The sequence below is a fragment of the Drosophila takahashii genome, chromosome X, assembly GCF_030179915.1.
Source record: "Drosophila takahashii strain IR98-3 E-12201 chromosome X, DtakHiC1v2, whole genome shotgun sequence".
In the NCBI taxonomy this organism is placed as follows: Eukaryota; Metazoa; Arthropoda; class Insecta; order Diptera; family Drosophilidae; genus Drosophila; species Drosophila takahashii.
Window position 1 is genome coordinate 11,587,707 of NC_091683.1, and position 12,665 is coordinate 11,600,371.

Below are 12,665 nucleotides of genomic sequence, written 5' to 3' on the forward strand. Positions count from 1 at the left end.
ACTTGGGTTCTACTTAGCACTGAAGCAATTAAAACGTCTCGGGTCTTATGGTTTAATTACAAACAACTGGATTCATTTGTGCGGTTTGGGTCTAAAGCTTTTGGCCTGAAGCTTTTTCTCTCGCCGATCGGAGCGTGAACAATGACCATATATTCTATGAGCTTGTTAGCTTTATCAATTGGTGTACTTAGCTAAGTTATTTGCTTAGTTAGTGCCTTTTTGCGGCCCCAGAGAGACGCGTCCGTTGGTGCCCATGGATAAGGATACGGATAAAGATAGGGACTCCGCCTACAAGCCAACATCCCCATCCGCCGAATGGAGCGACAAGCTGGCGGAGCTGGTCGCCTGGTTCGAGGGCAACCCCAATCTGCCCGAAAAGATCGGTAAGTAGCCACCAAACCGGGAGAATGGAGCCCAAATGGCTTTCGGGTTTCGCTTCAATTGATAACCAGTCGAGTGCGAGACAGAATTAATGGGCGCGCAATAACCTGATATGGTTTACGATCCATTAACCTTGTAACTGGACAGTGGCAAAGGTCAAGTATCTCTAGAGATATAGAGAGAGTATCTAACATAATATTCCTTGGATTATTTAGGGTTTTTATAATTTTCTATACTTTCTTCTCCCCCTTAGAACCAATAGTTATGCTACGATTCCTCAAGTGCATGGCGTTCGATGTGAAACGTACCAAATCTCTGGTGGAACTCAACTATAGTATGCGGAATAAGCATCCCCATCTGTTTATGGATCGCAATATGGAGGATGAGATGACGGCCAAGGGCCTGAGGGTTTCGTAAGTTAAGGATACAGTACTTAATAGCATATAATATATTCCCCCTTTCAGGGACCTTCTGATTTTACCCGGAGTTACGCCCCAGGGCAACAAGCTGCTCTTCTTCCGGATGGCCGATCTGGATCCACAAACGGTGGGTATTCTACCTTCGAAATTATTTTCATTCCATAAGTAAACTCCCTATTTTCATAGCGAAACTCCGTGGAAGAGACCAAAATCTTCTTTATGATGAGCGATGCGAGATTCACTATGCCGGATGTGGAGCGGAAAAACGGAACCGGAGAGGATTACGTACTGGACGAAGCGGATATTGCGCAAGGCGATGTTCAGATCGTGGATATCGAGGGCTATACTATACGCCACCTGGCCTACGTCTCGATTTTCGTGTTGCGCATCTACATGAAGTTCCTGCAGGAGGCCTATCCCTCCCGTTTGCAGGCCATGCATGTCATCAACTGCCCCTCGTATCTGGACAGGCTCATCTCGATGATGTCCCCCTTCCTGAGGGAAGAGGTTCGCAATATGGTAACACTTAATTTATCCCTTATTTTTTACTCTTTCTAATGAAATCGATCTGCAGATCAAGTACCACACCGAGGGCCTGGAGAGCCTCTATAAGGAAGTGCCCCGGGACATGTTGCCGGAGGAGTATGGTGGAAAGGCTGGTTCCATAGCGGAACTCAAGGCCCGAGGCGTTCAGTCTATCAAGGACAAAAGGTAAGTTACGAATATCTTGGCTAGAAAGGCCCATTGATACCTTGTTTTTATCTTGATATAGTGCCTACCTGAGCGATGAGCGTTACTGGAAAGTGGCATCCCAAAGCAAGAGTCGCTGGTCGTGGTTCTGATCCTCCGATCTTCTGATAACTTCCACGTGATATATTTTCAAATGTGATCCAAAAAAAAGCGCGCCTTGCCAAAAGGGTTCCCAAGTGTGAAGCTGCCCTTAATGAAGAATTTCTAAATAATTGCAGATTTTATTATATTCTTAGCATTTAGGTTAAGTACCATTTTTTTTCTATTTACTATTAAAAAAAGGGGCTACTGTCGATTTGTAAGCAGCAATGTGGGCAATATACTTGATATACCAATAAATTATATTAATTGCATTTTATGAGATTTTATTACACCCAAACGTGGCTTGACTTTTTAATGGACTGTTTTCTTTTTGTAAGTAAAAAAGTAATTCCTGGCACAAAAAGATTTTTTTTTTTAAACACACAATAATATTTATTTTTTATCTAGAATTAGAAAGTAACGTTTTTGGCAATATTTTTAAAGCCATTGCTCACGAGTGAAAAGACCCCTTTTCTTTATTTTTCAAATGAAGCTAAACTTGTGTCATTTCTGACTACGGAATTTGGATGCGGCACACGACCAGGTGATTAGGCAGATCCAGAAGCTGGGACGGAACGTATTTAGGCACTATTAAGCGTCGGCCAAACGACGGCCCAAAAGCAATTATGAAATTACGTGTTTTTAATCGCAGACGCAATAGCATTGAATATTCAAAAACTAAATCGATGAGCGAAATCGATGCGAGTGGCAGAGTCAGTTGTTTGCCAGGCCTCAAGTCCGGCGGTTCAACGGTTTCAAAAGCGATTCGAAAGAGTGATTTTCGAAAGCGATTCGAAAGCGATAGCTGCGTCCGATAGCCGATAGGAACACCTGGTGCGAGAGAACAGAGAGGCAAGGCAATCGATAGGCCAAAGCACCAATGAGCCGCACAAGTGGGAAAGAGACGGAGGCGAGCGGTACGGCGGAACAACTGCAGCGGGAAAGCGGTACGGCGGAACAGCTGCAACGGAAACGAGAACGCGATTTGAAGGACCTGCTCGAGTGGTTCCAGCAAAATGACAAGCTGCCCAAGGAGATTGGTAAGCGAAGGGCCCAGCTGGGCCATGAGGGAATCTCACATCCGTTCTGCGAGCTAAGACCCCCCACTGCCCACCCAAAACACCCATCCGAAACTCCCGCTAATGAGGTCGTTAGTAGGCCGCCCCACTCGCCGCCTTACGTCACTGCAATGCAGTGTCTATAAACAAAAGACGATACAGTCAAGCCACCCTAAGTCCAACTTGCCGTAAAAAGTTTAAAGTTTAATATCAAAGTGATATTTCCGAACATATAATTTTGTACCATATTGATATGAAATCATACCATTTTGTTATGGAAAAATTGATATGAAAGAATATCAGTTCCATATTGTTCCGTTTTCCGTTCACTTAAACCAAAAAAAAAAATCGATATAAAACGTAGATCGATTTTACATTACTTAAGATCAATTTTAATTGTAAATGTCAAAACGATATGTGTTTTGCATCGATTTTACGGAAACATGTTTTTTTTTGTGTGTAGGTAAATTTAACTGCATTAACTATAATATCCTTATGTATTTTTACAGAACCCTTGCTGCTCCGGCGTTTTTACCAGTGCATGTTTGGGGACTTGGTGGAGACCCAGAATCTCATAGAGGTCAACTATGCCCTGCGCAACCGACATCCGCACCTGTTTATCAAGAGAGATCCTCTGGACGCGGACAGCAAGCGCACCTTTGACTACGCGTGAGTGTCTATATTTTCGTATATATGATATAGAATATATTTATAATTTGTTCTACCTATTTTAGGGACATTCTACCGCTACCGGGCTTAACGCCGGACAAATGCAAGGTGTCGCTGTACTGTTTCCGGGAGTTTGAGGCCACCAAGGTGAGTGATACTTCGACTGTGGTTTGGAATCCTTTCCTCCAGTTCCAAATCCCATCCGCAGATGCATCACACGGAGGACACGCGCGCCTTCTTCATGGTCAGCGATTGTCGTTTTGCGATGCCGGACGATCCCGAGAACCCGGAGATTTTATCCGAAGGAGAGGTGCAGATTTTCGACATGAAGGGCACTACAATGCGGCACATTTCGCGACTGACGATCAGCACGCTGCGCGCCTACATCAAGTTCCTCCAGCTGGCATATCCCGTGCGCCTGCGCGCCATCCACATGATCAACTGTCCATCGTACTTGGATCGCATCGTCAGCGTGGTGAAGCCCTTCATCAGCGAAGAGGTCTTCAAGCTGGTAAGCTTTGTTAGGGAACCCTGATGTCATTTAAAATTAAATTTTTTTCTGATATCGCTACAATTATTTTCTATTTTTCAGATCCGCTTTCACACGGTGAGCGTGGAAACCTTGTATGAGTTTGTGCCGCGGAAGATGCTGCCCGAGGAATACGGCGGAGATGCCGGTTCCTTGGAGACACTGCGGACCCAGACCCAAAAGGCCTTGGTTGAGCATCGGTGGGTTTACTATCTGCAAGTCAGGTCCAGTTAGTAACGCCCCATTGCCTTTTTATAGCGACTATCTGATGGACCCCAGGCACTGGGTGGTGGAGAAACCGGAGAAGCGTAACGGCAGCTCGTGGAGATTTTTCAAATGATCGACGAGGGCATAATCGCCTGGTATTTTTTTTTTCGTACCGTTGTGAAACAGTTGGAATTAGTATTGATGTACAGTTCAATTTCTGTGGCACCCAGGATAGACTTAATATATGTGCCTGTGTATGTAAATGGTTCCTGTGGCATTTCGTCTCTTAAATAAAGCTCATATTGTAATTATTTAAGTTAATTTGTATTTTGAAAATGGTCATGGAAATGGAAAAAAATATAAACGTTACTTATTTTTTAGTCTCGATCTGAAATAGCTCAAAGTATTTATTTTGGGAGATATATAAATATTATATTTAATAACTTTTGGCTAAGAAATATGTTCAAAATTTTAGCTACTTTTTAGGGAAACGCATATTTCACACTTGCAAAAAGTGTAATGCGAGGCAGTGGAAACACGATAGGCGACGAAACTATCGGAGCACGCCAATCGTTATCGCAACACATTATTGGTGGCATTATTTATTTTTGCGATCTAAGTTAATTTAGTGATTTACTAGTTAGTTCGAGGAGCAAGCACAACAGACTTCAGCCATGGAGCGGCCCCAGAAGATGCCCAAGGTGGCCAAGGTGAGTGCGAACGTCCGCATCATGGTAAACCCCCTAATCCAATTGCAATTCCAATCCCGAAACTCAACCAGGTGAAGAACAAGGCGCCGGCGGAGGTGCAGATCACGGCGGAGCAGCTGCTCCGGGAGGCCAAGGAGCGCGACCTGGAGATCCTGCCGCCGCCGCCGAAGCAGAAGATCTCCGATCCCGCCGAGCTGGCCGACTACCAGCAGCGCAAGCGCAAGACCTTCGAGGACAATCTGCGCAAGAACCGCATGGTGGTCAGCCACTGGATCAAGTACGCCCAGTGGGAGGAGCAGCAGCAGGAGATCCAGCGGGCGCGCTCCATCTGGGAGCGGGCGCTGGACAACGAGCACCGCAACGTCACGCTCTGGCTGAAGTACGCCGAAATGGAGATGAAGAACAAGCAGGTCAACCATGCGCGCAATCTGTGGGATCGGGCGGTGACCATTATGCCGCGCGTCAACCAGTTCTGGTACAAGTACACCTACATGGAGGAGATGCTGGAGAACGTGGCCGGGGCGCGCCAGGTGTTCGAACGCTGGATGGAGTGGCAGCCGGAAGAGCAGGCGTGGCAAACCTATGTTAACTTTGAGCTGCGCTACAAGGAGATCGACCGGGCGCGCGAGGTCTACGAGCGGTTCGTCTACGTGCATCCGGACGTCAAGAACTGGATCAAGTTCGCCCGCTTCGAGGAGTCGCATGGGTTTATCCATGGCTCGCGGCGAGTGTTTGAACGGGCGGTGGAGTTCTTCGGCGACGAGTACATCGAGGAGCGGCTGTTCATCGCCTTTGCCCGCTTCGAGGAGGGCCAGAAGGAGCACGACCGGGCGCGCATCATCTACAAGTACGCGCTGGACCACCTGGCCAAGGAGCGCACCCAGGAGCTGTTCAAGGCCTACACGATACACGAGAAGAAGTACGGCGACCGGGCGGGCATCGAGGATGTGATCGTGTCCAAGCGCAAGTACCAGTACGAGCAGGAGGTGGCCGCCAATCCGACGAACTACGACGCCTGGTTCGACTATCTGCGCCTGATCGAGGCGGAGGGCGAGCGCGATCAGATCCGCGAGACCTACGAACGGGCCATCTCGAATGTGCCGCCGGCAAATGAGAAGAACTTTTGGCGTCGCTACATCTATCTGTGGATCAACTACGCTTTGTATGAGGAACTGGAGGCCGAGGATGCCGAGCGCACGCGACAGATATACAAGACCTGCCTGGAGCTGATACCGCACAAGCAGTTCACCTTCAGCAAGCTGTGGCTGCTCTACGCTCAGTTCGAGATCCGCTGCAAGGAGCTGCAGCGGGCACGCAAGGCCCTCGGTTTGGCCATCGGCATGTGTCCGCGGGACAAGCTCTTCCGGGGCTACATCGATCTGGAGATCCAGCTGCGCGAGTTCGAGCGCTGCCGCCTGCTGTACGAGAAGTTCCTGGAGTTTGGGCCCGAGAACTGCGTCACCTGGATGAAGTTCGCCGAGCTGGAGAACCTCCTCGGCGACACGGAGCGTGCCAGGGCCATTTTCGAGCTGGCCGTGCAGCAGTCGCGTCTGGATATGCCCGAGCTGCTGTGGAAGGCGTACATTGACTTCGAGGTGGCCCTGGGCGAAACGGAGCTGGCCCGGCAGCTGTACGAGCGCCTGCTGGAGCGCACGCAGCACGTGAAGGTCTGGATGTCGTTCGCCAAGTTCGAGATGGGCCTGAGCCACGGCGACAGCGGGCAGGATGCCGAGCTGAACGTGCGACTGGCGAGGCGGATTTACGAGCGGGCCAACGAGATGCTGCGCCAGCTGGGCGACAAGGAGTCGCGGGTGCTGCTGCTCGAGGCTTGGCGCGACTTCGAGCGCGACGCCGCCGATGCGGTGGCCCTGCAGCGGGTGATGGACAAGATGCCGCGGCGCATCAAGAAACGGCAGAAGATCGTCTCCGACGAGGGCGTCGAGGAGGGCTGGGAGGAGGTCTTCGACTACATCTTCCCCGAGGACGAGATGGCGCGGCCCAATCTCAAGCTGCTGGCCGCCGCCAAGATGTGGAAGAAGCAGAAGGACGTCACGGAGGAGGAAGAACCTGTTCCAGTACCTGCCGCTGATCCTGGCCAGTCCGAGACGACGGCTGGCGGGGATTGACCCGAAAGTAGCTATTCCATTTCGCATTGAAGTCTTTTCGCGAAGGCCACCCCAAAATCACAAGGAATAAACCAATTAAATAAGACCAGGATGACATTTTAAAATCGCATTTTATTTTAGTAACGTTTTTACTATTTTTTTGAACAGTGTGCTAATAACATGTCTAAAAGTGTGAAGATATTTATTTTAAAGTTATAGTATTGTAATTTCTACATCATTCTAGCACTCTAGTATATTGAACATTTGAGCAGGGACCGTAACAGTTATAAGTTTTACTTTAAATCAAGCATTGCTTCCTTTTGCCCTTAAGAATTCGCGGTCTCATTGTGTTGATGATTCGTTCAATTGGTTAGCAAAAAAATAGACAAACAATTTTTGTTACGATGGTCAATATTTGTTCCTCTTGCCCTAAAGAATTCGCGGTGTCGTTGTTTTAAAGAATTCATGTATTTTAAAAGTCTGATATAAGAGTTACTTCATGACCAATTTTAAAAAAGTTACAAATTTTTAGGTCATTGCGAATATGAATTGTGGCCTATTAAATTGGCTTTACGATTTTTTTCTCAAATTTTTAGTGGTTTCGATTAAAAATAATAAAATAACTGTTATTTTCGGTCCCTGCATTTGAGTCTAAGACCCTATTATAATTTTCCGAGGGTTCTGTAAGTCCCATCCCACACTTTATATCATCCATCTCGGCTTACTTGGCCCTCAGCAAAAGCGTGAAAGCGGAGTAGGTGAACCTCATGACCTGGAATCAAGCACATCCATCAACTATATATAATAATAATAATGTAAAGTATTACCTGCTCGAAGGTCTCCAGCGAGAGGGCGATGTAGTTCCCGGCGAAGATGAGCGAAGGACGCTGGGTCCTGGCCAGCGTGAAGAGCAATTCCCGCTTGAACTTGGGCAGCTGGTCCACCCAGTTGCAGGCGTAGAAGGCATCGCACAGCGCCTCGCTCTGCGTCCGCATCCGATCCCCAAAGAAGCAGATGACAAAGACCTCGAGAGTAACGGCCGTGAAGAAGACGATCGAGATGATCATGGCGGTGAGATCGTGGTCGTCGGCCATGTAGAGGAAGTGCATGGCCACGGTGCACTGGACGGCGGCGGAGCAGGCGAACTGGGCCATGCAGGGCACCGCCAGGATGCGCTGGATGATCCTCCTCAGCCGATGGACCCGCCTCAGGTCGCGGATGCACTCGATTAGCTGCTCGTAGCTCTGCTCCTGCCACACCTCGTAGTCCCCCGGAAAGTGCTCCCTATCCCTGGCATCCCTGTACCCAATCCGACGCACCCTTAACTCCAAAGCACGCATGTGACCCGTGAGCAGGCAGAGAAAGGCCGGCGGATACGAGTCACTCGCACAGTTCTGGATGGCCTGCACGGCCAGGCCGAACAACTGGTAGATATTGATGAGCACATAGTTCCTGGTCGAGTGCATCCAGTCCAGGCCGAACCAGGCCGGGTACAGGAGCTCCCGATCCGGCCGAATGATTACCCTAATGCAGCTCAAAGTAGTGCCGAAGACAAAAATCCAGCCGAAGGTGCGGAAGCTGCCCTGGGCAATGTCCACCTCCCTGCGCAGGGCGGCCAGCTCCTCGGGATCGCCCACCCGCCTGGCCCGGTCATCCATCCGGCGCAGGAGCGACCTAATCTCGTAGAGCTGCGACCGCACCAGATACACGTTCGCAAACTTCAAATTGGCCACGATATCCGTGATGGTGATGGTCAGATTCTCGCAAATTCCGGCCAGATTGGTGGTGAACAAGAGCCTGGCCAGGAGGCTCAGGGGAAACAGCAGGGTGACCACCAGATTGATCGTTACGGAGTACAGTCGGTAGGCCCATCGGCTAATCCCCCTGGGACGCATCAGCCCAGTGAGCTCCCAGACGCGCCAGTGGTAGTAGACAGCACTGTGGGTGTCCAGTTTGGGTTCCTCCATGATCTAGTTTACTTTTGACCCAAGCCAAAGTGTCCCTTGGTATTTATACTCCTGTGATTACCTGTGATTGCGCCATTATTGAGCCAACTTTTTGGCTAAGTGGCTGGGAAACGTAACCATTGGCCCAGGTAATGATCCCCCAGAAAAAAAGTTTTCACCGGGCCATTTGTTTTTGTTGGAAATCTCTCTCTTTATTCTGCAGTATTCTTCATTCTGGCTGGGAAATGGGGAGTGGGGGTTGTGTGTGTTTGTATCAACTAACGGTTACGGCCCCAAAACACCCGACAAGCGAGGTCAAAGTGCCTTGTTTTAAACTATTTAGTCTTAATAATCCCCTATTTCACTTCGTCATTTAGCTACCTGAGGGTTAAGTGCTTCTCCTCGCTGATTACATGAACGCCGCTACTTTAACTCCAATTAGGAGGTTAACCTAACCGGAGGTTAATAAATTGTGCCTTAGAATTACTCTTCTCACGTCAAGTTATTGCTAATTGAGGGTTTGCTGTTAACTGATTTGTTTTGTATGGAAATCGGTGCTACTCTAACGGCCATCGATGGGTTTAAACTTTAAAGTGAGCGTTAACTTTAACCAAGTTTCTCAAATCCAAGGTTTGAAAACGGGTGCTATTTTAGAGTTTATACAATGGGCCCTACAATTATGTTCTGGCTACTTTGAGGTTACTTGTCAGGTGCTTTCGGATCCCCAAAATCTAGAGCACTATTAATCTACTATCGGTAGGGAGCGAGGGGAAGAGGGGTGCGGGGTCAAAGGTCAGGGGTCGGGAAAAGAACACAAAAACAAATCCGTAGATGCACACCATCGAGAACACGTTCACAGAGTGATCTTAATTTGTAGTTTTTAAGAATTAATTTAAAAATACAATCAAGTTGTGTAATCCAAGGCTTACAGAGTGATTTTTGCCCGGGTGCTTGGAATCTCCGGTCTCTCCGATCCGATCCAATAATGTTGTAATAATGTATCAAGCACCCGGGCAGCGAATAAGAAATATTAATAATATATATCGCAATATATATATATATATGTGGCTAGGGGTTTATAATAATGTGTACAAATAATCGATATTGCTGCAGCTTAGAATTGAAGTTGAAAAGTGGTTTTTCGAATAAGGAAACTGTTACGTTACGGTTACATTTCAATACTCTACTTTACGTTACGGTCACAATTAACAATCATCGTTAGACAAGTGATTCGTTATTATTCATTATCGTAATCTTCATCTTTATCATTAGACTTTTTCCCGCATGATCATCGCTGGGTTTCAGTTTGGATTCTGTTTCAATATTATCGTTATTAAGCTCAGTTCTCAGTCGCAAAAGCATCGTGTGACAAAAGCAGGCCGTGTATATCCGATATCGAGTCGGGGTCTTGAGTTCAATACGTCTCCAATTGTCAGACTCTTGCTCTTGCTCGCTTTTCTCTGTTTTAGTTTTAGTTTTAGCTTTAGTTTTAAATTGCTCTCTTTGCTTTACGGTCTAGTTTGAGTTTTAGTTTTAGTTTTAGCTTTAGTTTAATTTTCTGTTCTGTTCTGTGAGTCGACCTGATCTTGATTCGGTTTGATTCGATTTGATTCGGTATTGGGTTTCGGTTGCATTGGCTGCCTAGGGATTTGGAATTGTTTCGTCTTTAGCGCCTTCGGCCTGAGGGGCGGCGCTCTGATTTGAAATTGCGTTTTTGTCTTTGTCTGACTTGGCATCCTGCAAAAGAAATACGAGTATTGCCAACGTGTTTCAAAAGCGATTTTTCGATAGTGTAAGTAGAGCTCTCAGATCTGTTTTCAAGTGCATTTTGCGAATTTCTCAAGGAAACCCGCAAAATAGCCTTGGTCAAATCAAATATATATTAAAAATGGTTCAACTTCCTCAGTTTTAGAAGTTGGACTATAATTATTGGCGGTTTAGAATGTAATATATTGGAATACTGAGGCTCGTTTAAGAAAGAATATTTAATATTTATAGATCAATTAAGGATATTCAGATACTAAGAGTGCATTTAATGGCTGCCACTTGGGAAGTATAAAAATAAATAATAGTTTATAAAAAAGGTAATACAAAGTGGAAGCCATGTATGCATTTTATCTTTAAATTTTAGAAGGTAATACTTTGTAAATGCAATCTATATATACAAACAGATGTTCTCTTTTGCGGATTTACTGTGGTGCCAAGGGAACCGAAGGGTCGGAACCTGCTGCTTCAGGACTCCGGGCTAAAGGGATGCAGTGCAGCAGGTTGCGGCTTTTCCTCCTACCTGGCGTACGCATCAAAGGGGCGGGGCTCTTGGGGATTTGGGGTTTGCGGATCAGGGTTGCAAATCGATTGCAGTTCGAGCGTGTAATCGATGTGCAACCCTGGATGGGACACCTATTCAAGGAGTTTTTAAGGGACTGACTCGGGGAATGCTCTATATGCTCACCTTGGCCTTCACGCTGGCCGCCTCCTGCTTGAGATACTCCTCCCGTGCCGCCTCGTAGAGACCCACAAACTTGTCGCGCTGTCCCTTGTACTGGCCAAAGAGTTCGTCATCCTTGTGGCCCTTCAGCCGGTTCTCGATATCCACCTTCTTGTCGTGCTCGCTGCGGATCTCGTCCGTCACCCAGGGCTTGTCGATGGGGTACTGGTTGATCAGGTTCTTCAGCGTCTTGATGCTGCTCTTTCCCTTCAGCGCCTGCTTGATCAGCTTGGGATTGGGCTTCGTGATCCGGCCGCCGTTCATGCTCATTGGCCCGCCGAAGGGTGGTCCACCGGGTGGCATGCCGCGCGGCGGCATCCGTGGGCCCATCATGTGCATGGGCGGTGGGCCACCCATCATGGGACCACCCGGACCAGGACCGGGTCCATTGCGTCGCATGAAGTGCGGTGGCGGCGGTGGCCCGCCCATGGGTCCCATGGGCCCCGGACCCCGCATCCCCGGCATCGGCGGCTGGAAAGGCATCTGCGGGTAGGGTCCTCCGGGACCCATGGGTCCACGTGGTCCGCACGGGCCCATGGGACCCATGGGCGGACCCATGGGCGGACCCATCATGTGCCGTCCAGGCGGTCGGTTCGGCGGCGGTCCGCGCTGAAATCCATTGAAGCCGCCGCGATTCAGGTTGGGATTCGGGTTGCCCGGAAAGCGCTGCCAGTCGTTGCCGCCTCCATTCATCTGGTTGTTGAAGGGCTGCTGCTGCTGCTGCTGGCCGGGATTGGGATTAGGATACTGCTGCTGCTGCTGCTTGATGCCCTTCATGGGCTTCTTCTTCAGGCCGTCGCCCTGGTTCTGCTTTTGGTTTCCCGGCGCCGGACTGTTGAAGTCTATGTAGAGGGGATCGCTGGGCATCTGGCTGGAGGAGAACATCATCTGGTTGTTGCTCCCGTTTCCATTTCCATTCCCATTTCCGTTTCCATTCCCATTTCCATTGCCATTCCCTCCCGGACGGAAGGGTTTCCTGTAGGGAGCTGCCGCTGCCCGGGGATTATTGATGTTGCTGTTCTGGCTGTTGCGCTGCTGTTGCGGATGCTGCTGCTGCTGCTGTTGCGGATACTGCTGCTGCTGCTGCATTTGCTGCGGGTGCTGCTGCTGCTGCTGCGACTGCATCTGCATGGCCCGGTTCGGCTGGAATTGGTTCTTGGACACCATTGCGGGGGGCGGGTCAGGATCCAAGGAAACAGAACGGCAAAGGACTAATTACACACTTATTATGCTAAAGAAAAAATAACTCAATAGAAAAAACGATCCGATTCCAGTGCCGTCAAACCGATTACACTGTAGTAGCGATAGTCGCTGGCGATGAC

General features: G+C 48.6%; 5 protein-coding genes across 5 annotated transcripts; 3 read left to right on the forward strand and 2 right to left on the reverse strand.

The window, feature by feature from the left end:
• The first annotated feature begins 70 nt into the window (after positions 1–70).
• Positions 71–1,903, forward strand: LOC108056468 (alpha-tocopherol transfer protein-like). Its single transcript, XM_017140269.3, has 6 exons — positions 71–383; positions 635–794; positions 846–927; positions 987–1,319; positions 1,375–1,511; positions 1,573–1,903. The coding sequence occupies exons 1-6, from the start codon at positions 254–256 to the stop codon at positions 1,640–1,642; spliced, it is 912 nt and encodes a 303-aa protein (XP_016995758.2). The 5' UTR covers positions 71–253; the 3' UTR covers positions 1,643–1,903.
• Positions 1,904–2,149: 246 nt separating this feature from the next.
• On the forward strand, positions 2,150–4,410 carry LOC108056467 (alpha-tocopherol transfer protein-like). The gene is made up of 6 exons (XM_017140267.3): positions 2,150–2,671; positions 3,199–3,358; positions 3,424–3,505; positions 3,567–3,869; positions 3,951–4,087; positions 4,146–4,410. The coding sequence occupies exons 1-6, from the start codon at positions 2,512–2,514 to the stop codon at positions 4,225–4,227; spliced, it is 924 nt and encodes a 307-aa protein (XP_016995756.2). The 5' UTR covers positions 2,150–2,511; the 3' UTR covers positions 4,228–4,410.
• A 247-nt stretch (positions 4,411–4,657) lies between these two features.
• Positions 4,658–7,013, forward strand: crn (pre-mRNA splicing factor crn). Its single transcript, XM_017140264.3, has 2 exons — positions 4,658–4,804; positions 4,876–7,013. Exons 1-2 carry the CDS (start codon positions 4,769–4,771, stop codon positions 6,928–6,930), a joined length of 2,091 nt encoding a protein of 696 aa, XP_016995753.2. The 5' UTR covers positions 4,658–4,768; the 3' UTR covers positions 6,931–7,013.
• Positions 7,014–7,238: 225 nt separating this feature from the next.
• Or2a (Odorant receptor 2a) lies at positions 7,239–8,934 on the reverse strand. The gene is made up of 2 exons (XM_017140266.3): positions 7,737–8,934; positions 7,239–7,681 (listed from the first exon to the last, which is right to left on the reverse strand). Exons 1-2 carry the CDS (start codon positions 8,874–8,876, stop codon positions 7,631–7,633), a joined length of 1,191 nt encoding a protein of 396 aa, XP_016995755.2. The 5' UTR covers positions 8,877–8,934; the 3' UTR covers positions 7,239–7,630.
• Positions 8,935–10,089: 1,155 nt separating this feature from the next.
• fs(1)K10 (female sterile (1) K10) lies at positions 10,090–12,640 on the reverse strand. Its single transcript, XM_017140265.3, has 2 exons — positions 11,308–12,640; positions 10,090–10,592 (listed from the first exon to the last, which is right to left on the reverse strand). The coding sequence occupies exons 1-2, from the start codon at positions 12,508–12,510 to the stop codon at positions 10,497–10,499; spliced, it is 1,299 nt and encodes a 432-aa protein (XP_016995754.2). The 5' UTR covers positions 12,511–12,640; the 3' UTR covers positions 10,090–10,496.
• Positions 12,641–12,665: the final 25 nt, after the last annotated feature.

What these genes read in the sequence shown, in the direction of transcription:
- LOC108056468 (XM_017140269.3), top strand. Translation starts at nt 254, where the DNA reads ATGGATAAGGATACGGATAAAGATAGGGACTCCGCCTACAAGCCAACA. An exon ending in CAATCTGCCCGAAAAGATCG is followed by an intron (nt 384 to 634) that starts GTAAGTAGCCAC and finishes TCTCCCCCTTAG; the next exon opens with AACCAATAGTTATGCTACGA. An exon ending in GGGAAGAGGTTCGCAATATG is followed by an intron (nt 1,320 to 1,374) that starts GTAACACTTAAT and finishes ATCGATCTGCAG; the next exon opens with ATCAAGTACCACACCGAGGG.
- LOC108056467 (XM_017140267.3), top strand. Translation starts at nt 2,512, where the DNA reads ATGAGCCGCACAAGTGGGAAAGAGACGGAGGCGAGCGGTACGGCGGAA. An exon ending in GCGAAGAGGTCTTCAAGCTG is followed by an intron (nt 3,870 to 3,950) that starts GTAAGCTTTGTT and finishes TCTATTTTTCAG; the next exon opens with ATCCGCTTTCACACGGTGAG. An exon ending in AAGGCCTTGGTTGAGCATCG is followed by an intron (nt 4,088 to 4,145) that starts GTGGGTTTACTA and finishes GCCTTTTTATAG; the next exon opens with CGACTATCTGATGGACCCCA.
- crn (XM_017140264.3), top strand. Translation starts at nt 4,769, where the DNA reads ATGGAGCGGCCCCAGAAGATGCCCAAGGTGGCCAAG. An exon ending in AGATGCCCAAGGTGGCCAAG is followed by an intron (nt 4,805 to 4,875) that starts GTGAGTGCGAAC and finishes AAACTCAACCAG; the next exon opens with GTGAAGAACAAGGCGCCGGC.
- Or2a (XM_017140266.3), bottom strand. Translation starts at nt 8,876, where the DNA reads ATGGAGGAACCCAAACTGGACACCCACAGTGCTGTCTACTACCACTGG. An exon ending in CGCTGGAGACCTTCGAGCAG is followed by an intron (nt 7,682 to 7,736) that starts GTAATACTTTAC and finishes GCTTGATTCCAG; the next exon opens with GTCATGAGGTTCACCTACTC.